Here is a 24,364-nt window from a genome sequence, read left to right as displayed (position 1 = left end):
CACGAGATTTCTTATGATTGTTAGTCATGGGTACAAGCTGTCCGGGGTAGTTTGCCAGCTACAGTTGTAGATTTTTACAAATATTGCAGTTGTTAGAGTGTTAATCTACCGGATCAGAATATGGCAAACATCACCAAAAAAGTGTCATGGTCTAGCCGGGGCGATGACAGTGCGCGCGGAGAGGCTACCCCGTTACTCAACGGAACCGAGGAAGTCAGATACACAAGACAGGTAAGTTAGCTAGCTAGCAATCTGCGAAGGCTGGTAAGCTATTTGAAATATATTTGTCATCGAAGTCTAATTGTGGTGAGTATTTGTAGCTTGAATTGTATCTGTAGGCAGCGATAGTGTTGCATTGCGCGTAACATCTTACTTTGTGCATGTGCATCTTAGCATGCAACTCCATACAAATGATGTGAATGAGTATGAAATAATAATCATCTAATAGACTGGCATTTAGGAGACCTCTTCTAAATTGAACGTGAATTAAGTCCTGAATGTTACTGATTGGATAGTAGACAATGAAACACAAACATGACTCAACAGAGGCAGGAGAAGTATATCTGCTGCAGACTAACTGTCAGTTGTATTCTAGCATTACACGTTACTGCACTCAAGTGTGAAAAACCTGTCGTGTAGGCTATCAGATGACTGTATCTGGTTTTGTAAGTAATTAACAAATGCAAATATCGTTATAGATATGCATATGTAATGTGGATAGCATTGTCTATTCTGCCCACAGTTGTTCCCCTCAAGGTAAAGTGCTCTTTGAAGAATTTACAGACAGAAATTCTTATAAACCCCTTTAGTTTAAAGGCAGTAGGTATAACATCAACGTGTGGTGCAATAACTTTGTAACACTGCAGGTTTTCGCATAGTAAATTTGGCATTAGTTCGTACCATTAGGCTTAGTCATCTACTGGACCCCAGTGTTGAAGCATTGGGATTTCCAACTTCCTATTCTAGCAAGCCTGGCGGATTCCCGATACTCTTTTTGGCTGTTGTTTCCACACAGTTTATTCCACTATTAGACCCATAGGAAAATCTGATTTAGCCAAACTCAACCCAAAATGAGGTGATCTATGATCACCTTATATATCATTGTTATCAGGGAGACATGGGAGATCCTTTGAACCATTTGATGTTTTTGGTCCATAGCCATCCGGGGGAGGTATATTTCACATAGGCAGACTCAGTACGGTGGACCTGGAAGAAGAAATCACAACAGAAGAGGTAATTCCTGAGTGGTCCTCATCTTTGATGATGGATCTCCTGTGGTAGTCTTCAATCCAACGCTGGATTCCTTTCACTCGTGCCATGTGGGCTAGAACAACAACCTCACAGTGAAGGCTTTACTAAATTACAGACCATCTGTGAACTACACACACAAACACACACACAGCTTCTTTGTTTTCTCGGTTGAATCTTCGGTCATTCAGTACATGAAGTAGATTCATAGAACATCTCTCTCCGTGTCCATGGTCCAAATCTGTTTGAGGATGCTGTAGTGACCTGTCCATTCAATGACTCTGACTCATGCATAGTGCTAACCAACTATCTGGAAACGTCTGTGTCAGAAATGACCATGTTTTCCCCTTTCACGTCAATGGCTCATTTCTCATGTTTTAATCCAGTGCCTGGCAGTTTGATAATGGCTGATCATTTATTTTTGTTTGCTTGTTTTGAACTGCTGCTGAATGTTGGTGTGTGTAGATATGCAGGACTCCAGTGTAGTCCAGCCAGTGTTGTGTGCATGTCATGAGCATGCATTGACCTCAGATGTAGGTCAATGCATGCTCACAGAGTTTTCTTTGACCGACTGCTTAATGTGGTTATGCTGGTTTGACTTCTGCCTTATCTTCCTGTGTTGTGAGCAGGAATCTGTTAGAACCAGACCCAATGAGATCCCCCACAATGAGAAGCTGCTGTCTCTCAAATATGAGGTAATTAAAGAGTAAATTAAATAGGTATTAAATAGGAGAGGTAATTCAATTAAAGACCACCAGCCCCTTGCACATGCCTACTACCCCTCATAATTTCCTGTCCCACATATCAAACAGGGCTTTTGTCTGACAGACCCAATTGGTTAAAACAAAGACATTAGTATCCATGGCGATTGATAATTGTGTTTCATCGCAACATTGACAAGCAACACTTTTGAAGAGCTATGAAAGGCATGGCAATAATTTGATAGTTGATGTCATGTTGCTGAAGAAGAGCAGATTAATTTCCTTCTTGTGTTTTGTCTTGCAGAGTCTTGACTATGACAACACTGAGAATCAGCTGTTTCTGGAGGAAGAGAGGCGTATGAGCCAAATGGTCAGTGCAGCTCTAGGCCCACTACAGACTTTGCTTTTTACAACAAGCAGTGCGAGTGCGCGTGTTGAGCGTGTGTGTGTGTACGTGCGTGTGTGTGTGTGTGTGCATGCATGTGTGTGTGCGTGCACGTATGTGTGAGTAATTAGACCTGACAAGTTTAAAATATATAGTTCTCAGGCAATAACTGGTGTATGCCCCATCGTATAGCTCTTAAATGGAGTGAATATAAGAACTATAAGTTCAACATAGAATATGAGGAGCCAGTGTGAGAATGTTTACTTAAGATCTTATAGATTTTTTTTCATCTTTGTTCCAGTACATCTTAGAGCCTAGTAGTCCTGAGCTTAATGTCAGAGGATGTTTATTTAAGAGTTCTACTTGAATTTGAAGTAGATGACTTTGGTTCTTTCTTGCAATGGTTGACCAGTCCTCTTAGCATAGCTCATTTTTCATAGCTTTCTGTTCCAGTGATGTACTGTTGGTTTGTTCCACAGGGCTTCAGATGTCTGGAGATTAGTCGCTGGGTCATCTGTGGGCTTATCGGGGTTCTCACCGGACTTATCGCTTGCTTCATCGACATTGTGGTGGAGAAAATGGCTGGGATGAAATACAATATTGTCAAGCAGAGTATCCTTTGCACAGCATGGTTTGTGATGAAGTATTACCAGTAACCTTTTAACATTGAGGTTTTGTTCAAAGAATAAATGTATTGTCTGTGACTCATATTAGGGTAGTTTCACCATCAGGGTTTACAGCCCTTGGCATTAAAATCGTGATTATCCTCCAACACATAATCAATAAATATGCTATAAAACAACAAAAACTTGAATAATAAAAGGTTTAGTCTTTTGAAACAAAGCACTAACCCTGACTGTGAAATTACCCATTAGGTTACTTTCATAATGGCTTGTCAGTTTGTTTTGCAAGTGTTGAATGATATGTTTGTATGCTTATGTCACCTTTCCCTGTTTTCTATATATATAAGTATATAAGTATATATACTTTTTTGATCCCGTGAGGGAAATTTGGTCTCTGCATTTAACCCAATCGGTGAATTAGTGAAACACAAACAGCACACAGTGAACACGCAGTGAGGTGAAGCACACACTAATCCCGGCGCAGTGAGCTGCCTGCTTCAATGGCGGCGCTCGGGGAGCAGTGAGGGGTTAGGTGCCTTGCTCAAGGGCACTTCAGCCGCGGCCCACTGGTCGGGGCTCAAACCGGCAACCCTCCGGTTACAAGTCCAGAGTGCTAACCAGTGGGCTACAGCTGCTTCTCGTTGCCATGGAAGCATTTCCTTGACACCTCCTGTAGACATTGAGAAATTTACAGAAGTTGGTGGGCTCTCCATCTCCCTTATATTATGGGCTGTGCTAAACTCAACACTAGTAATGATAGGATCCATCATAGTGGCCTTTTTTGAGGTAATTATGCACCTTTATCTCTAATTGTATTCTCTTTATGTGTTATTGGCAAACTTAACTCCAGTGCATATTTGACTTCTCTCGTATTTTAAAGACATATTTTTCAGTAGAGAGAGGATAAACCGGATCTATACCTCTAAATATAAAATTACTCTACATATTAATGCTGTGTAACTGCTCTTGCTCTGATTAAATTTTCTCTCTCTCTCTCGTGCTCCCTCTCTCTCTCTCTCTCCCTCTGTTGTTCTCTCAGCCCATCGCTGCAGGTAGTGGCATCCCTCAGATTAAGTGCTACCTCAACGGAGTGAAGATCCCGCGGGTGGTGCGACTGAAGGTACCCCCCCCCCCCCCCCCCCCCCACACACACACACACACACACACACACACACACACACACACACACACACACACACACACACACACAGTCCACCGACTCTCAGCATGTCAGAGACAAACTCCTACTGCTCTTTGCCTGCAGTGTGGCATAGTCATTTAACTCGTAATAGTAATCACAAGTGAGCTAAAAGCTCTAGGATTTCAACATGCAGCATACACATATATGTTATGAGAGCTCTTGTCCAGTGGTATGGTAACCTGCTTTTTGTTTTCCGCAGACTCTGATGGTAAAAGTATGTGGCGTAATCTGCTCGGTGGCTGGAGGACTGGCAGTTGGAAAGGTAGAAAAATGCAAAGGGGAAACGACACGTTTCTGTTACAATGCTTACAATGCTGACACTGTTCTGTGTACAAATGCTTATTTCCTCGTTTAGTGACTGATTTTAAATTGTTTAGTGAGGTTATGGGCTCTTGACATGGGTTCTTGTGGCGGTTTAACACAGACTAAGGAGGGTAATTTAAACTTGCAGCGCAGCAGTGCCTTTTTGAAGATTGTCGTAATTGGGATGTCATTGCTGCTCACTATTTAAAAATGTCTCGATATCTAAATTGGTCTTGGGCTGCAAGATGAAGCAATGATGTGATTTGTCCTCTTGTCCTCTCCTCACAGGAAGGACCCATGATTCACTCTGGGGCAGTAGTGGCAGCTGGTGTGTCGCAGGGCAGGAGCACTTCCCTCAAGAAAGACTTCAAGGTCAGCGCCACTGCCTCCAGTAGTGCAACTTCACTAAAGGCTCATGCATACTGCGGCCCACGTGGGAGGTCGTTGTGGAAATTTCGAGATGAGGAAAGTGAGGGTCAGAGGAATGACCATGTGGTTTATTTTTTGTCTCTGCCTGCAGATCTTTGAGTACTTCCGCCGAGACACGGAGAAGAGGGACTTTGTCTCGGCAGGTGCCGCCGCCGGCGTCTCCGCTGCTTTTGGTGCTCCCGTCGGTATGTTCCCCTCTTACTCCACAGCGTTTATTTTGGGGTTTTGCAATCTCACCAGCGAAGAAGTGAAAATGCCGATAGCACAGCCACCAAACTCTACCGCATCCATTTGTGGATTCAAGCGGAGCATTAAGACAGTGATGTCTCAATAGTTTCACTGTGAGCCATTTGGTTTGTAGCTAATCTCTGTATGGGGAAATTGTAAAAAAAAAAAAAATGATATGTTCCCCTTGGGGATCCGAGCAGAAATGACCTCAGGAAGCAAGCTTGCACCACGGCATGGTTGTCTGGACATTAAAGTGCCGGCTTATATGTAATTGATGGATATGCAGAGTTGGCTCAGACCAATCCGTAGACCTGTCAGCAGGTTTAAATCCGTTGGAACGTAAAGCTGAGGCTATGGGTATGAGTGCTATGGGTATGAGTGCTATGGGTATGAGTGCTATGGGTATGAGTGCTATGAGTATGAGTGCTATGAGTATGAGTGCTATGAGTATGAGTGCTATGAGTATGAGTGCTATGAGTATGAGTGCTATGAGTATGAGTGCTATGAGTATGAGTGCTATGGGTATGAGTGCTATGAGTATGAGTGGTATGAGTGCTATGAGTATGAGTGGTATGAGTATGAGTGCTATGGGGTATGAGTGCTATGGGTATGAGTGCTATGAGTATGAGTGCTATGGGTATGAGTGCTATGAGTATGAGTGCTATGAGTATGAGTGCTATGAGTATGAGTGCTATGAGTATGAGTGCTATGAGTATGGGTATGAGTGCTATGAGTATGAGTGCTATGGGGTATGAGTGCTATGGGGTATGAGTGCTATGGGGTATGAGTGCTATGGGGTATGAGTGCTATGAGTATGAGTGCTATGAGTATGAGTGGTATGAGTGTTATGAGTATGAGTGGTATGGGTATGTGTGGTATGAGTGCTATGGGTATGAGTGCTATGGGTATGAGTGCTATGGGTATGAGTGCTATGAGTATGAGTGCTATGAGTATGAGTGGTATGAGTGCTATGAGTATGAGTGGTATGAGTATGAGTGCTATGGGGTATGAGTGCTATGGGTATGAGTGCTATGAGTATGAGTGCTATGGGTATGAGTGCTATGGGTATGAGTGCTATGAGTATGAGTGCTATGAGTATGAGTGCTATGAGTATGAGTGCTATGAGTATGAGTGGTATGAGTGCTATGAGTATGAGTGGTATGAGTATGAGTGCTATGGGGTATGAGTGCTATGGGTATGAGTGCTATTGGTATGAGTGCTATGAGTATGAGTGGTATGGGTATGTGTGGTATGAGTGCTATGGGTATGAGTGCTATGAGTATGAGTGCTATGAGTATGAGTGCTATGGGTATGAGTGCTGTGAGTATGAGTGCTGTGGGTATGAGTGCTATGAGTATGAGTGCTATGAGTGCTATGGGGTATGAGTGCTATGAGTGCTATGGGGTATGAGTGCTATGAGTGCTATGGGGTATGAGTGCTATGAGTGCTATGGGGTATGAGTGCTATGGGGTATGAGTGCTATGGGGTATGAGTGCTATGGGGTATGAGTGCTATGGGGTATGAGTGCTATGGGTATGAGTGCTATGAGTGCTATGGGGTATGAGTGCTATGGGGTATGAGTGCTATGGGGTATGAGTGCTATGAGTGCTATGGGGTATGAGTGCTATGGGTATGAGTGCTATGAGTATGAGTGCTATGAGTATGAGTGCTATGGGTATGAGTGCTATGGGTATGAGTGCTATGAGTATGAGTGCTGTGGGTATGAGTGCTGTGGGTATGAGTGCTGTGGGTATGAGTGCTGTGGGTATGAGTGCTATGAGTATGAGTGCTATGAGTATGAGTGCTATGAGTGCTATGGGGTATGAGTGCTATGGGGTATGAGTGCTATGAGTGCTATGGGGTATGAGTGCTATGGGGTATGAGTGCTATGGGGTATGAGTGCTATGGGGTATGAGTGCTATGGGGTATGAGTGCTATGGGTATGAGTGCTATGGGGTATGAGTGCAATGGGTGTGAGTGCTATCAGTATGAGTGCTATGAATATGAGTGCTATAATGAGTATGAGTGCTATGGGTATGAGTGCTATGGGTATGAGTGCTATGGGTATGAGTGCTATGAGTATGAGTGGTATGAGTGCTATGAGTATGAGTGCTATAATGGGTATGAGTGCTATGGGTATGAGTGCTATGAGTATGGATGTGTAGCACACAGATAGGGTCTAATTCTCTGTTTGTGTGCTCTGTGCTTTATTAAAGGTGGAGTACTTTTCAGTTTAGAAGAGGGGGCTTCCTTCTGGAACCAGATGTTGACGTGGAGAATAGTGAGTCTCAAGGGGTTGGAGTCCCTTTTGGTCTTTTCTTCAGAAATGAAGTCAGGTTTTTGTTGTTGTTGTTGTTGTTGATGTTGATGATGACGTTGTCTGTCTGGCTGTCTCTCTTTCTTGTGTCTCAGTTCTTCGCCTCAATGATCTCCACCTTCACTTTGAACTTCTTCCTGAGCATCTACAATAACAAGCCTGGAGACCTCTCCTACCCCGGACTCATTAACTTTGGGGGCTTTGAGACTGATGTAAGTGGTCCCTTTTTCTCCAGCAACACACACACACACCACACACACACACACACCACACACCACACACCACACACCACACACCACACACAACACACACACACACACACACACACACACACACACACATGGGCTCTCCCCTTGCTACGTTTCTGTATTTCACTCTCTCCATGTTACTCACTATTTCAGTTCTTTCTTTATTTTCTTTCCTTCTTTCTTTAATTCTTTTTTTCTTTCCTACTTCCTTGATATCTCTCATCTGAAACTCATGTCCTGTTTTCTCTCTTTATTTGAAGCAAGGCAGATTGTTATTGTTGTGAAAAAACAAACATTTTAGACATACAGTGTGAAGGGTATGTGTGTCTCATCTCACCTCTGTGTTCTCCTTTCAGAGTGTGACCTATAACCTGTATGAGATTCCTCTGTTCATTATAATTGGAGCAATAGGTGAGAACCCTTTTCCATTGCATGTGTTTATTGCAAATGTTAACCCTTAGAACCCGATTGACGCAAAGCGTGTCAAAAAACACACCCTTCTCTGTTAAATTGCTCCGGATCTGTTCATCGCAGCGAGATGAAACCTTTATTGCATGACAGAGCAGAAGTGGGGCTTTCCAAAGAGACTACACACTTGTCTGTACGATCAAGTATAAAAATAAAAAAAAAAATCATGAAATTAAATCAAATTGCATCATATTTACAGTCTATACTTCTCTGCTTTCACCTGCGCACCCATTACTCTCGTTTGAATTACTCGCGAACCCGTGATCGCATAGATATGGCAAGCATATCAGATGAAAGAGGAGACACAGGGCTTATCCATTGGTACCATGTATATCGATCCTTCTGGCTTATAAAAACAGACGAAGTGACTGCAAAATAATAACCTCATGTACACAAACCAATGCTGCACGCCCATTACACTCGTTTGAATTACTCGCGGACCCGAACGAAGTAACAGCAAAATAATATCTTCATATTGCTGGACTTACCCCACGTTTTTGTCTGTTTTTGTGGCAAAGCATGTTTATAATCCAACGCTATCGTGTGTTTCTCTATGTCAAAGCATGTTCATAATCCGGTTTTGAGATCCTAGCAAATTCCTGCATGGCATCCAATTCAAGGCTCACATTGCATCCCAATTTGTTCAACAAAGAAACACCTTTTTGCCTTTACTTTGTTCATGGCAATGCAGTAAAAAGTTGAGAATCATTATGAGTGCATACACGCAGGCTAACACGCAACCTCGGGTCAAGTCAGGTCAGATCAGTTCGTGTCACAGCACAGAAAGGTCATTTTTAATCACTAAATAAAAAATGGCATTTATTTCCGTAAATCACACACCACATATTTCTGTAAATTGCTCAGCCCCAGAGTATCCCTCCAACATGGCAATTATATTGCCCGATTCAGGACAGTCTGCCCTACACACACATGAAATGCATGTAGAGCTATGAGCTTGCTGTGGTGAGATACATGTCGAAATATAAGAATTTTTATAATATGCTTTTTATATTTTAATTATTTAAAAATCAAAATAAAATCAATGCTAGTACTAATACATGAAACGATGGTTCTGATCTGGATAGCCTAGTCTCTGCTGAAAAAAACAATATATAATATGTGTGTGTGGCACTTACAATGACCAGAATAAATCCTTATGAATAAAGGGAGTGAAAATGCCCTAAAAACAGCTTAGGGTTCTAAGGGTTAAGAATGCATTCACAAGATCTGTGTCTGTTACATTCACACAAACCTAAATCCTTTGAAGCATTTGAACAAGTATAATGAGTCACAATTTCCCGCAACGGTTCAGTGACTTTTCAACTTGTGACACAGGAGGGTTGCTGGGGGCACTGTTCAACTTCCTGAACTACTGGCTAACAATCTTCAGAATCCGGTAAGGATGGGGCCTCTTAAGTACAGTACAGGTGTCACCCAATTAAGGACAGGTCTCACATTGCCCAATTTTTGCGCAATTTCAGAGACAAGAGGTGCGTTCAAATTCCTTGTACAGAGACGAACGATGTTTGTCTGAACAGATAAATTTGAACGATTATGTGTAAACATTTCATCTCAATGCTAACTCTCTGTCCAACTTCTAACATGTTCGCTGAGAACTACCTTAAACTGTTTGCAAATGTAGTGTTTGCAAATGTTCGCGGAAAAACTCAAGGCGAACAGAAAACTGTTTGCAAATGATTTGTGAGTTTGAACGCACCTCAGGCTTGTTTCTCTCACCTGTCCCCCGGCCGGCTGTCCTCGAGGTGTCTTGTCTGAAGCTCCGCCGCGCTCTCTTTCAGATACGTGCATCGGCCATGTCTGCAGGTGTTGGAGGCCATGCTGGTTGCTGCGGTGACCGCCACCGTCTCCTTCACCATGATCTACTTCTCCAACGACTGCCAGCCCCTGGGTCAGGACCAGACCACTGAGGACTACCCGCTCCAGGTCAGTGAGTTCGTCATAAGGGGGCCAGTGAGTTCATGATGAGTGGGCAGTGAGTTTGTCCTTCTGCTCTGTTAGAGTCCCGCTGGCTCAATTTAAAGATGCAGTCCAAGATTTGGTTACGGTTTTCTTCTTTCCTTGCGTCACCCTGAAGCACTTTGTTAATTGCCCGAGATGATTAGGGCTCAGACCGATCCAATATGTTTTGTTTTTCATTTACATAGCAGAGGCTGAATATGAACACGCCAAAGTTTTTATTTGTCTGTTTGTTTTATTTTTCTAACCACAAAAAAACGTTTAATGAACAATGGAACATTGAATGGCAGACTGCACCACAAATGAAGTGATTTTATTTTTTTCATTTTAGGAGGTAAAGAGGTAATTACATTTAGTGCATTACTAGAACTGTAGTCTGAGTTAATAAGGTCCGCTCTTTTACTTAATACGAGTAACATAATTAACCTGCATGGAAAGCACAAGTCTGTGTGGTTTGTCTAAACAGAAGCGTAAAGCATGGAACACATCCATGCTTAAATGATGATCCAAGTGTGACACATCAAGGATTCAGTTTCTCTGCACAGTTGTTGATACAGAACATTTCGATTTGTCTTAACATGAAACCTTTTAAAGTGTAATTTGACCCAAGTGTTATATTCTACTGTATGTTCAGTCGTGTCCACCTTCTCAGCTGGGATCACAGTAAGGGAGGTCGAGGGGAATCTGTTCTGAGATCAGTGTGGGAGTAGGAAGGCGAGGCAGAGAGGTTAAACTGCAGACCTGGCTGACTCCCTTTGTGTCTCCCTTCTGCAGCTGTTCTGTGCAGATGGCGAGTACAATTCCATGGCTACCGCATTCTTCAACACACCGGAGAGGAGCGTCCGCAGCCTGTTCCACAACCCACCAGGTGTGCGTGTGTGTGCGTGTGTGTGCGTGTGTGTGTGTGTGTGTGTGTGTGTGTGTGTGTGTGTCTGACTTTCCCTGCCCCGCCAGTCTGTGGTATTGTGAAGTCATTAGACGCCCATGCTCTCTGTTTCTGCAGTGTTCTCATGACATGGGCGGTGTGGGTGTGTTTGGTGGTTGAGTTGTAAAGCGTCGTGCATATGAGTCTGTTGGTTTAGTTGCCTGTCAGGATGCATGTTTAGCATTCCTGGGTCTGGGTCTTCCTGACGAGCCAACAGACAGTGTTGCTAGGAGAGTGAATGAAGAAATCTCTGAATGAAAATATCAGTTCCCTCCTACTACTATTACTACCACTACTACTACAAGATTGTGTTTGTGTGCACATCTAAATCTGCATTAGTGCTTATATTGTGACTCTATATTTTTTCCAAGCTTAGGGAGTCTGTACTGTCATTGTAAATAAGGAGCAAAAGGGGGGTGGGGAAAGTCTAAAACTGTAGGAGTAAGATGTGTCTGTCTAGTCCCAGTCCACTCCATGCGGCCAGGGCAGGCCAGCTGATTAAGAGCTGCAGGAAACTGGGCAGCTGGCAGAGAGCTCAGGGTCTCCCACGCCAGGGAGCAGGAGAGAGACTGATGACTTTGCCAGAGAGAGGGAGCCCCACGGTGGAGCTCCGTGCTCAGGCCCAGTAGCTCTCTGCTGCAGTGGCCTGTAAACCGGTAGATAAATAAATGGCCGTGTAAAGGCCGTGGGAATGGATGAAATAATAACATGTCAGCCTGCACAAATGTTTTTCACCGTTATCGTAAGTTTGACGTTATATTTAGAGTTTGTGCTCTGAATGTGTTTCATGTTGGCCTGCCCTGTATGATGGCTGAAGGCTGAGCCATGGGTCAGTTACTCTGCCACCTAGTGGACGATGGATGGAGTAGATGGCTTACACCTGAATAATCACATGACATCTTCATTGATTTTTTTTGTTCTCAAAGGGGATACTTCAGAGTGCAGAGGTTGGGATAACTTCAAGACGTGTCCATAGCTCCCTGCAGTTTTATGAATTTGTATATAATGTAATATGTAAGACAATTGTCATGTCAAGCATGAAAAATTGTCTTTGGTCTAACCAAAGCAGACCGAACTTTCAATATACACAGTATAGGCTCAATTCAATTAACAGAGTTCATTAAAACACAACATATCCACAGGATAAATACTTCACATTGAACACAAATTAAGCCCTGTGTTTTTTTACTGTTTACTGCGGATTGAAGTGTGTCCTGCCTTAGTCTAAAGGCCTGGTCTGTTGCATGTAAGCCTAGTTTTCTTTTAGTAAGTGGCTCTGTCTGTCTGACAGAGGAAAAGGACTAGACTAGTCTATTGAGTTATGTGTGCGTGTCTGGATGAGAAATGCCTGCCCTCAGAACGAGGCTTGATTAGCATGCTTTCCCCTGTGGCAGACCATGTGCTCACTTCTCTGTTATCTTTTCAGCTTCTGCTTTTTCCTGTGACACCCACAAAGTGTGGTACTTAGCACATGTTGTTGTATATTATTATGTCTTTCTTTCATTCTCTCTCTCCTTCTCTCTCTCTCTCTCTCTCACTCATTCTCCTACTCTCTTTCTGCCTCTCCAGTTCTTGTTATTTCCTCATTCAATTCAATTCAACTCATTTCAATTCAGTTAGCTTTATTGGCATGACCATTCTAAATGAAACCGTGTTTCCAAAGCACATACAGCACAGCAATGGACTGCACTCTCTCTGTTCTCCTCTCAGGCTCCTACAACCCGCTGACGCTGGGGTTGTTCACCCTGACCTATTTCTTCCTGGCGTGCTGGACGTATGGGCTGGCCGTGTCGGCCGGGGTCTTCATCCCCTCGCTGCTCATCGGCGCCGCCTGGGGACGCCTCTTTGGCATCCTGCTGGCCTACTTCACCTCCGGCAGCTCTGTACGTTGCTCTCCTCCTCATCCTCTTCCTCATGCACAGACATGTGCATGTTACCTTCTCATAGCCTTCAGTGTGCTCACATTTGCATTCTAAGGAGAACACAACCCGTCAGAAGTCTTGCTTTGCATGTTGGTTTCCTGTGAAGCCAACCAAGTGTGGTTCCTTTTCTGGGGCTGACGGGTTGCATACTTCACACAGCTGCACAAACCGCACAACGATGCACTTTGATGTACTTGATGCTTTTTTGCACATAATGTGCCCTGTCCACACTCTGGCATATGACTAAATATTTCTTCCGTGCTCAGAGTCCCATCGCACAGTCAGTGTGCAGTTCTCAATAGTGGTACCAGGGTTCCTAAAAAGGCCTCATTGTTAATGAACAGTGAAATCTCTGTGAAGTTAATTAATCCAACAGCTTAACCTGAATAAAACAAGAAAGAACACACACACACACACACACACACACATAAGCTTATTGCTAGGGTGATCAGAAGGAACACCTCAACATCAAATCAATCCCAGACTCCCACTAACAAAGCTCCATTTAGGTAACTGGTACATTTCAGATGCATTATAATCTGAGGGCTCAGTTCGAGTCTGCATAAGTATCTCCACTCTAAGTTAAATGCAGAGACCTCATGGTTGAAGGCTTTTCCTGTGATTCTCGTCTCTCTAACAGATATGGGCAGATCCTGGCAAGTATGCTTTGATAGGTGCGGCTGCACAGCTGGGTGAGTGTGTGGTGATGTTTTTTATTTTTTATATTTTTTGATGTTCTTTTTGTTTGCGCAATGTTTAGATGTTTCTTCTAAGAAGAGTCTCTTGTAGAAAAGCCTAATACACCACCAGCCTAGATCTACTGGAGGTGGTGATGTACTACGTGCTTGTTGTGTGACACTCTCCACTCCCACCCTGTCTCCTTTGAGAAAGAAAGTGCCAGCTATAGTCATGTGACCGTGCAGCATTTTCAGACTAGCTCCACAGGCTGAGAATGTTCATAGCATTGGAAAGATATTGGCAAATGTTGATTCAGGATTACTGTGGTTTTCCTTTGTTTGTGTAAGTTTGTTTGAATAGCTCTAGGAGCTCTAGGCATTTGAAGCTTTGTTTGTTTGTTTGTTCAGGTGCTGTTGTTGTCATAGTTATTTTGCTGTCGATGGTTGTTCTTTGTGTGAATCTTGTGTTTGCTTCCATACACAGGCGGCATCGTCCGAATGACCCTGAGTCTCACGGTCATCCTGATGGAGGCCACGGGTAACGTCACCTTCGGCCTTCCCATCATGCTCGTGCTGATGACGGCCAAGATTGTAGGAGACTACTTCGCAGAGGTGAGTCCATCTTTCATTTGAGATGAGAAATGCTTCCATTTCTTTTTCAGTGACCTACCACTGATCCTTAATTGGGTTATGACCATACATTTGCGGAAGCAACACTGCATAACTTCCTCTATGTGAAACATGGCCTTACCACATATGACTCCACATCAGCTTAGCTACATGGCTGTTTTACCAGTATGAGACTGACTTTACTCTCTTATCTGTGAAGAATATGGTGTTCTGACTGTCTGTGTGTCTTCTTTCTGCCATTGTTCCACAGGGTTTATATGATATCCACATCAAGCTGCAGAGCGTCCCCTTCCTTCATTGGGATGCCCCGGCGACCTCTCACTGGCTGACTGCCAGGTACAGTGCCATTGGTGTAGAGAACTGTCACTCACATCCTTTCAGCCATTCAATGGCCTGATGGTTTGTGGGGCACAGCACTCACGTGTGTGTGTGTGTGTGTGAGTCTGTGTGTGTATGTGTGTCTGTGTGTCTGTGTGTGTGTATGTGTGCGTAAGAAAGAGAGAGAGAGACATGCTCTGATGATGGATGGTTCTCTCCCTCTCTCTCTCCGCCTTAGGGAGGTGATGAGCTCGCCAGTGACCTGCTTCAACAGGGTGGAGAAGGTTGGCACCATCGTGGACGTCCTGAGCAACACCTCCACAAATCACAACGGCTTCCCTGTAGTCGTTGAGATCACAGCCAGTGATGAGGTACCTGTTACATTAGAATTGGATGTTGGAAGACTGTTCTTTAGCAATTGTTGTGCTGCTAGTTGTACCCACCTGTTTTTATAACAGACTTTCAGGGTTAAATGCCCTGAAATTGCAAAATGGGGAGAGGATCAGCACCTTTTGTTTAGCCTTTGTGAGATCATGTTGAGCTCAACTGATGGGTGGTCAAAAGGATCAGATATCCACCTAAATGTCAGATGTGGAGTGGCTGTCTAATTCATCAGGGGTTGGTCATGGTCACTTTGCTGTATAGGTGCGGCCTCATAGAATCTCTGTGCTCTCTCTCCCCTCCCCTTCCTCCCTGTTTCCATTCAGCCTGGGAAAATCTGTGGCTTGATTCTGCGCTCCCAGCTCATTGTTCTGCTGAAACACAAGGTAAGGTGGGCTCTACCAGTAGTGCTGTGAGCTTTTTTGATGTTGTTTGTCAGCTTGCGTTTTTCCTACAAAAGAGTATTGTGTATAAAGCTTTTAGTGTCAGGCTCAATGGGTAGTAAATACAATAATGCATGTTTGGTTTATATCAATGCTAATATTTTTTCTAGAGATGCACCGATTGCAATTTTCTGGGCCGATACCGATTTCCGATTTTTCATAGAGTTTGACCTGCCGATACCGATTTTAGCCGATTCCGATTTCATTTCTTCTAACCATTTTACAGCACACACACAAATAGTTATTTTCTATCTTTGCTTTGATAGAACATGTTAATATAGACGTGTAATCAACTTATCAATGATGAAATGGCTGTTAAAAAAAAATGGAACCGGTGAGCAGACTGCTTCAATCAGATTGAAGTCTAACTTCAGATGCAGTATCAAATTATGGATTAAGTTAAGTTATGGAACACCCATTTTATGCTTCTCACATCCAATATCCAACTAAAGATTTAAGAACAATTTTCATGATACATTTGAACATACTACCATGTAACATATTTTCATACTGTATGCATTGATGAATTTATGGGAGGGCGAGGGAAAAGTGGTAGCAGCCTAGGCCATCACGCAGGGGAGAAGTGCTAATAGCGATTAGGTGCTCCACCATATGAAAACAGTGCACGTCTGTTTTGCGGTGAAAAAATTAAAACCAAATTCCGGTTAAATGCATCAATTAGGCTATAGAAGCTTTCAGAGACGACTGATTAAGTATTCAGAGCATCGGTTTTCTTCATTGTAGGCTACTATGTCAAAAGCAACTTTAACGTTTGTTTGCCTTTCTAATAGGCTATCTTTGTTCACTTTCACGACATCCACTTCTCAATCTGCTAGACTAGGGTATTTTAAGGCATAGCCCTAGTCTACATGCAGTAAATAGTTAGAGTATTTTTTTTTTCAGTGGAGTAGAACTACTAGGGCTACTGTATGTCGCTGCTTGTTGACATCTTTGATTATTTTTAATGTCGCAGTCGTTTATCTCTCCGTTCAGCAGGCTTGTGGTTCAGCTGTGGGCACGCAATTAGCGGCAGTGACGGGCGGTGATGAGCGATGTTTACGTAGCCTAATGAAGTGACAGCTTAGTCAATTCCACGCAGTAGGCCAATGGTAAAGCACAGCGTTTGCTGCATAGAAAAACTCAGTAGCCTATTAGCGCTTTCTTTGTAGCCTTACATCCAGCCCTGAGTGTTGGCCTGGTTGCTAGCTTCTTCAAACTTTGCAAACTCAGCTGGGTGTTGTTTCAATTGCGGCGCACGAGTGTATTTGACCGGCATAAAATCGGCATGTCTCAGACTGACCGGCCGGTCGCCGGTCATGGCCGATCACGTGAAAATCGTCCGATTCCGGTCACCAGCCGATCTATCGGTGCATCTCTAATTTTTTCACAACTACAAATTATTATTATAAATTCTTATAGAAGTTACATACACACCTTTTTTTCAGGTGTGTGTGTGCGTGTGTGTGTGTCTGTGTGTGTGTTTTCATTGTTGAAGTAATCAATCTGTACTCCTGTGTGTGTGTTTGTCAGGTGTTTGTGGAGCGAGCCCATTCGCGCCTCAGCCAGAGGAAGCTTCAGCTGAAGGACTTCCGTGACGCCTACCCACGCTTCCCCCCCATCCAGTCCATCCACGTGTCGCAGGACGAGCGCGAGTGCATGATGGACCTCAGCGAGTTCATGAATGCCACGCCTTACACCGTGCCACAGGTGACCAGGCCCTCCAACCCCCACACCAGTCCATGTGTGGTCAGCCTCTCAGCTGATCAGTCCCATCACCACACAACATGTGAATACTCTCCAATAGAGCATGCGCACATCTTATCATGTCTCTACTAGTTCCACATGTTCACCAGTTTGAGTTAAATAGGCATGCTAGACCTCAGCGCCCCTGGAAAGAAACACAGTGCAACCTTCTGGTGTTGTTTTGCATTGGAAAACTGATCAGGGGTGCATTTCCCAAAACAAGTTAGCAACTTTGTTGGTTGCAATGCAATTTCCCATTGCCAACCAACTAAGTTGCTAACAGGTTAGCAAATATGGTTTTGGGAAACGCACCCCAGGTCTGTGCACTATCTCTATTGTGAATCAACTCTTCTTCCTGTCTGTCTGTCTGTCTGTCTGTCTGTCTGTGTGTGTGTGTGTGTGTGTGTGTGTGTGTGTGTGTGTGTACTACAGGAGACCTCTCTCCCTCGAGTGTTTAAGCTGTTCAGAGCTCTGGGCCTAAGGCATCTGCTGGTGGTGGACAGTGAGAACAGGGTATGTACAGTGTCCCACTATTGCCAAAACACTTTTGTTCAAAACACAGCTGATAGCTTTGGGGTATTTGCAGTTATGAAGTATTTGTTGCTTCTAAAGCACAACATGTGCATGTTGCCAATAGCAGAATTGAGGTCATGAGAACTGGGTTATGATACTATCAGAATAATGAACTGGAGAGAATTGCCAGCATAATTAGGTGACCTGCTGTCTGAGACCCAGCTCATCTTCTTCAAATAACACATCACTGCTGTCCCTCTCTCTCCCCCTCTCTCTATCCCTTGCTCTCTCACTCCCTGTTCACTGTGTGGCTAGGTGGTGGGCCTGGTGACTCGTAAGGACCTGGCACGGTACCACTTAGGCAAACACGGGCTGGAAGAGTTGCAGTTGGCACAGACATGATAACCCTGTGGCCTCCATGAAGTCTCCCCACCCTTCACCCCGATGCCTACCGTACCTACAGTACCTACCCACCAGCTATGCACCGCCAGCGCACTCCTGAGGGTGCACCCAGGGTCTCGGTAGTGTCATAGTGTCACACAAGCCAAAATTGGTGGACAAACGTGCACTTTTTTTTTTTTTCCAATATTAGCAAGGGCTTGTTTTTTATTTATGAGCGAAGTTGGAACAAACACGCATTGTACGTAAATAGGTACACATGTTTAAGTTTCCTCATCTTTCATATCATAGAAACTCACACATGTTTTGACATTTTGCACTATGTGATCATTTCATTTCATTTATTTATTGTGCAGTACTGTAGCCTGACAGTCGGGGGGCGAACGAGCCCTCCCTTACTTCACAGAAATATTGATTGCCACATATGGAGGAGCAGTCACTGCAGTCAGACTCCGTAAGTGTTGTAAGCAAGGGTCTTTAGTTGGTTTGTGTCACTTTATTATTTGTACCCTTGAGTTAGGAGATTATCCAGGTGACCAGAGTGGTTAAGATCCTGATCTTGATTTGATCTCAATGTATCGATGCACCATGGAATCACTCTTATTGCCCTTAAACTACTGTGATGCTTACCATTGCATTTGTCTTTAGCCACTTAAAGGATCTTGTTATGTTTTTTAAAAATATACCATTTTACATTATTTACATTATTTGCAATGACCAAACAACACAGTGGAACCACATTTTCACCTAAAGCAATACATGGCAACCAGACAAAAACACACTTGCAAGCCTCAGCACATTTAGTGCTTTTTACTTGAGGATGCCCTTAATGTGGAATTCATGGCTGTTGGTTCAATAGGGGGATATGGGGAGTTATGACACACTGGGGATGGAAGCCTTAACACAGAGCACCAGTAAGTGTGTACCTATGGCTTGTGGGTGTGTTTGTGGATGTCCCTATGCATTGAAGGATTCCAAGTGGTACTGTATTATTTTGGGTGAGGCCTACACTAAACAACTTGTGTCTACACTTGCAGACTGTAGATATTGTATCTATATCTCCGAGCTAACAATCTGGTAAGACAATGTTAAATTTGACATGAATGTAAGATTTTTGTCATAAGGTTTGTTAACTTAAATATGTATGCACTGAACACATTTACATTTTCTGAACTGAAATAATAAGGTACTTTAAATACATGGAATGTGAAATTGAACAATGTGTTAAAAAAGATTTTTCATGAGAATTTTAAATTAATGTAAATGAGCATTCAGATGTTGATATATAATTTGAAGGAAAGAAATGTGCAGTGAAATCATGTTAGAAACTGGATAAGACAGACATAAACTACCCTATAAATTATTCTATTTTGAAGAAATATTAATATTTAAGAATTATTTAGGTTTCCTTGACATTGGTTGCAGTTTGCCTTCTTGATCATTGAACATTATTTTTACAACAGTCACTGAATTATCTCTTTGTGTCTTTGTGGATCTTTTTGTACAGTTGTAGATGTTGAATGAAAAGTGAAAATATGCTGTATTTTATAACCATTTGGACATTTGTGAACTAATAAAACTATGGATATTGTTGATCGGTTTGGAAAGCTCCAAACTTTTATTCAAGTAATGCTTACACTTCATCAACCACTAACTGCATGATTGAATAGAATTAAAGACATTTTATGATCAAATTTGCTAAAAGTTTGTAGCCTGTGCATGTCCGCATGCATCAGGGCTCAATCATTTTTACAACCTAATGGAGCCAACTGGCTGTGGACACTAATGTTTAATTGTTGCTGTCTGCTTTGGCCTTGGTAATACTGTCACCGCCATATGCACTGCAGGTGTCTAGGCTGGTGAGCATGAGCGTAATCTGCACCACTAATCCAGTCAGTGTTCATTTAAACCGTCGACTGGCTGGCTAATCTTCTTACGGCTATAAAGCCTATCTGGCACAGTCCAGTCTGCTCTACCCTACTGTACGTGCTGTCAGCGTGTCCACAGGTAACTTCACTCTGTGAGTGTGAAGATGTGAGGATGATGAACACTATTGTGGATCTGAGTCTCCTAGGAAACGGGGTAAGAACACCTAGAGGAGCTTCAGGTGCTCTGTTTCTATCAAGGTACAGTTGTTTGGAATGGAAAGAGGGGCATGTGTTCCTTTTTAATATCTTTTATTACACAAAAGTGATTTACAAAACGATACCAGTATGCATTGAATTAGAATGGTCAGTACATTAAGTTAGAAACATCAGTATATATTGAATGGAAATAATCATTCATCAATTAAGGTAATATATTACTATAGCATTAGGTTATCTAACACCCAGCACAAAAGTTATTTAAAAAACCTATATATCAATATATATAGATAGGCAGTAATGAAAGGCAAATTAAATCCTACTCAGTATTTCAAAGCATTCACATCACTTTCTAATCAAACGTTTCAGTTCAAATGTTTCAGTCATGGGGAGCATGTAGTACTTTAAAGGAACAACGGGCCAGTTCTAGTGCACACAGAATAAATAAATACCTTGGGACTGGTTTTCAGCTGTAATGCTACATAAGATAAAAGCTTCCTGTAACACATATGCCTGCTAGTGTTCTTGTCTTGGCTGGACAATCGTATCATAAACTCTTTATCCTAATTCTACATTATTCATGTTGATCTTCCAACTTCCTTCCAGTAGGCTATAAAAGAGGTGTAATGAGCAACACAATCACTCTCATTCTCATGTGGAGAGGCAGTCTGCTCGGTTATGGTCTTCTGGCATACTGTGTGTGCACTGTGCATTTAAATGTGTTGTCATGGTCATGGTCACCTTTCTCACACATTCTCTCTTCACCTGTCTGCATGTGCACCTGATTCATACTTGTCACCCCTGCAGGTGTGTACCTGTACATCCAGGTATGTGTGTTGTATGGCTGGAGAAAGAGCCCGCGCTACTGCATCTGTCTGCTCAGGGTGTTAATGTCATGAGGTGGGAGTGATATCGGTGTCGACGTTGTCGGGTCCGGCGCCGGATCTCAGATGATGCCAAACTGGGCCAGCTCGTGCAGCTCCAGGTGGCTGAAGGCCTCCCACGGGCACACCACCGTAAAGTCTGCGGTGGAATGTGAGAGTGTTAGAGGCATAGTTTTACATATTACATATTGTACAGACTGCTTTCATTATGCCATTAAATTATCATTGTACTTACAACAGATCATTAATGGAAAGATGCCCTTGCTATCTTTACAAGCAAAGTATGTATTGTTGTACACACATTCATTTTCAGTGTAACAGAAAAAGATACTCACCACTGCCAAGACCCTCCATGCCAGGGATTTCATCGCCAAATCTATTCAAAGATAACACAAAACTTTATAAATCTACGGGAGGCCTGAATACCAGTCGATATGTCACTATTAGATCTTTGTCAGGGGCCTTAAACTCTATTTGCACTGTATAACATCCAACACACATACCCCTTCACTCCCTTCGTGGGAGGCTTGCTCTTGAAATGCCTGGTGATCCTCTGTTTGAACTGGGGAGGTCCCCTCCTGGGCGACAGGGGTCCACCCACCACTCGGGTGGGAGTGGTGGGCAGCTCAGCCAGGCTGCTGGAGCTGCTGCTATTGCTGCTGATACGGTTTCTGTTCATCCTGTCCTGGTTGGCTTGACTGTTGGTACTCTAATAATAATTAACAAACAGTTTAGGACAGCACAAAAGTAAATTATTACCGGTATGTGACATTTTTTGTTTTCACAAGATTGTATTCTAATTGAAATATCCCACGTTTATAATGTGCAGAATGTAGATAAAATAATAACACGCTAAACTAACTAGTAAACATGCTTAAAAACATCAGCTATAGGCTTTATCTCATCCGTTACCTTAGAACGCTGCTGAGAACTTCGACAAGGCTTGTCCGTCTGAATGTCCTGAGATTCTTTCCTGTTCTCTTCCCTTCTCAGGTGGGCTGTGCTGCATCAGGGAGTCGGGCAGGTGAGTTTAAATACCCTCCTTGCTGGGGCAGCCACTGCGTCCACTCCCACCACAGTTGGGGACATCAGACTGTGATTATCTCGGAAAACAATCTCGAGACTCTTGACCTGGAGGGTTTTGTCCCCACACAGCCACACAGCACATCGGGTTCATTCAGTAATCCTGATCAGTGAACAGAAATGCCACCTGCTTTACAACCTGTTGTGGATTATTTGTGCATGCACCAAAACAATTTTCATCACACTTTAAAAGGGCTTCAATGAAGAATATTCCTACACAACTTTGAAATAGTGACCTTTGTGTATTTGTCATTACACTGTCTGTGCAGCACAGAATAAGTACAACTGCTTAAATTATACTCTTGGGTGTAAAATGAGTTGTGTATTCAAACATATTTTATTGGGATGAGCAGGCATTGAATATAGTTGTAGGCCTAGTTGTTGTTGTTTAAACTTGTTTAAAAAGTTCCCAGTAAACATGTGGGTTATGATATACACAATGACAAGTCTATCCGTTCAGTTATCATCAATACAGTATTGAGAATTCTATTCTCAGGTGTGCAAATGGATTGGTAGAACATTTTGGATGCAATCTCACATCATGTGAATGGGAGGACAGATTTCCCTGCTTAGGACTGGGGGCGTCTCTAATATGCTTACGGATGAATTCCCCCACGGCAGCGAAAATGTGATTGACCGTGTTTAAGATTTGCCTCCAGCACAGATCACATTACCACTACCAGCAGACAACAGGAGATGCCTTTGTGTGAGGGGGCCAAGTATCAGGAGTCCAATACAGAGCAACCGTGATTAGTAGGGGTTGGTTTCGACATCCGGCACATGACATGAAGGACATGAATGACCTGTTCCCATTCATAAAAAGAAGTTTAAACATGGCTCAGCCATGACGAAGCATATGCCACGCGTCTAAGCATATTAGTTTAAAGAGCTCCTACCGCCAGTGCACATGATGGCTCTTAACTTGTTTACTGATGAATTGGATCTGCATTTCTGCTCTTTAAAAAAAATAGCTCCTACTCACCGTGGAAAGAGAAATCAGGCCCAGTTACAGTACCCACTGCACATTTGAATATTGAAGGGCAAATTAAAATGTATTGTATTTCATTAATCTAAGAAATAACACAGCTGAATGGTGTCACACACTAATATTTTCCAACAGTTAAGCCTTCCATAGTAACTGGGATTAATGCAGTTCATGAAATATTATATATTATTGGGCAGTTCCAGCGTTATCGATGTGACATTTGGACGCATATTGGTAAACAAAATGCCTTAGAATAGGGGCAAAATTAGTATCATTGAATTAATTTGCATAACTTGTAATGTAACCTCTGTCCTCTGAATACTGAGAAATCCTCAAATTTCATATAATCATTTTCATCCTAAGAATACAAGGCATTTTATCAGCGTTATGGATGTGACATGAAATAGACACACTTTTGTGAGAGATTACAGGTTTTCTACAAACTGTGAATTTTGAAGGAAACTGCCGAAACTATGATATATGTAGCATGAAGGAGACTTGAATGAACACAAAAAGTGTGTTTTTGAAACTATGCATAATTTTCCTAATGCATTATGTAGGAAAAACTGGCGTTATGGATGTGACGGTTTCACGTTATGGATGTGACGTGTCTGAACCAGTCCTCGACAAACTACATAAAACACATTAGTGAATTTTGAAATGAAACAATTGAAATAGTAATCATGAAAAACTAGCGATGAAATTATTGCTTCCTCAGTGCCCACTAAGATCCACAGGAAGAATCAGGACAACAATTTAAAATATAAAAAAGAAATTTATTTTTTTCTTTTACCGTCATCAATTTTGGTCAGTGATTCCCAGGTTACTGAAACACCAGGGAACATGGAATTTGGTGGCCACTCCCCCACCGCGCTAGGTTAAATGACTAGCCCTACCTGAACCGTTGCACCCAAAATGACAAAATGTATGGTATGTTAGTCTCAAGAGCCCGCATCAACCTAGCCCATACCCACTCATTTGTGATTTGCACACATAAAGAACATGCACGCACACGTGCGTGCACACACACACACACACACACACACACGGTCGCACACATACAGACAGGCAAGCACACACACACATAAACACATACAGACAGGCAAGCACACACACGCACACACATGCACAAACACCCACCCACACAAATGCACACACATAAACACACACAGGCACACATATGCATGTGCGCATGCAAACACACAATACACAGGCACGCATACGCACATGCACACACACAGACACACAC

At 42.9% G+C, this 24,364-nt stretch overlaps 2 protein-coding genes across 3 annotated transcripts; one reads left to right on the top strand and one right to left on the bottom strand.

Annotated features, from left to right (window-relative positions):
* Window positions 1-19,672, top strand: clcn7 (chloride channel 7). Of its 2 annotated transcripts, none has more exons than XM_042086625.1 (25): window positions 1-231; window positions 1,159-1,233; window positions 1,878-1,943; window positions 2,254-2,319; window positions 2,814-2,946; window positions 3,634-3,743; window positions 3,997-4,077; window positions 4,358-4,420; window positions 4,750-4,833; window positions 4,982-5,075; window positions 7,335-7,399; window positions 7,531-7,647; window positions 8,040-8,094; window positions 9,487-9,547; window positions 9,951-10,095; window positions 10,903-10,996; window positions 12,764-12,936; window positions 13,616-13,667; window positions 14,137-14,264; window positions 14,533-14,618; window positions 14,839-14,971; window positions 15,308-15,367; window positions 16,955-17,131; window positions 17,600-17,680; window positions 17,996-19,672. In XM_042086625.1, exons 1-25 carry the CDS (start codon window positions 121-123, stop codon window positions 18,080-18,082), a joined length of 2,397 nt encoding a protein of 798 aa, XP_041942559.1. In that variant the 5' UTR covers window positions 1-120; the 3' UTR covers window positions 18,083-19,672. The 2 variants fall into 2 exon arrangements, with proteins under 2 accessions (XP_041942559.1, XP_041942558.1); XM_042086624.1 differs by having other exon boundaries at window positions 2,814-2,965; window positions 3,611-3,743.
* Window positions 19,673-20,414: 742 nt separating this feature from the next.
* On the bottom strand, window positions 20,415-22,082 carry LOC121704795 (retinal rod rhodopsin-sensitive cGMP 3',5'-cyclic phosphodiesterase subunit gamma). The gene is made up of 4 exons (XM_042085284.1): window positions 21,960-22,082; window positions 21,551-21,756; window positions 21,383-21,423; window positions 20,415-21,186 (listed from the first exon to the last, which is right to left on the bottom strand). The coding sequence occupies exons 2-4, from the start codon at window positions 21,724-21,726 to the stop codon at window positions 21,110-21,112; spliced, it is 294 nt and encodes a 97-aa protein (XP_041941218.1). The 5' UTR covers window positions 21,727-21,756; window positions 21,960-22,082; the 3' UTR covers window positions 20,415-21,109.
* Between the last annotated feature and the right edge of the window lie 2,282 nt (window positions 22,083-24,364).

The sequence above is a fragment of the Alosa sapidissima genome, chromosome 3 (assembly GCF_018492685.1).
Source record: "Alosa sapidissima isolate fAloSap1 chromosome 3, fAloSap1.pri, whole genome shotgun sequence".
NCBI classification, from domain to species: Eukaryota; Metazoa; Chordata; class Actinopteri; order Clupeiformes; family Clupeidae; genus Alosa; species Alosa sapidissima.
This window is presented reverse-complemented; position numbering and strand designations above follow the sequence as displayed.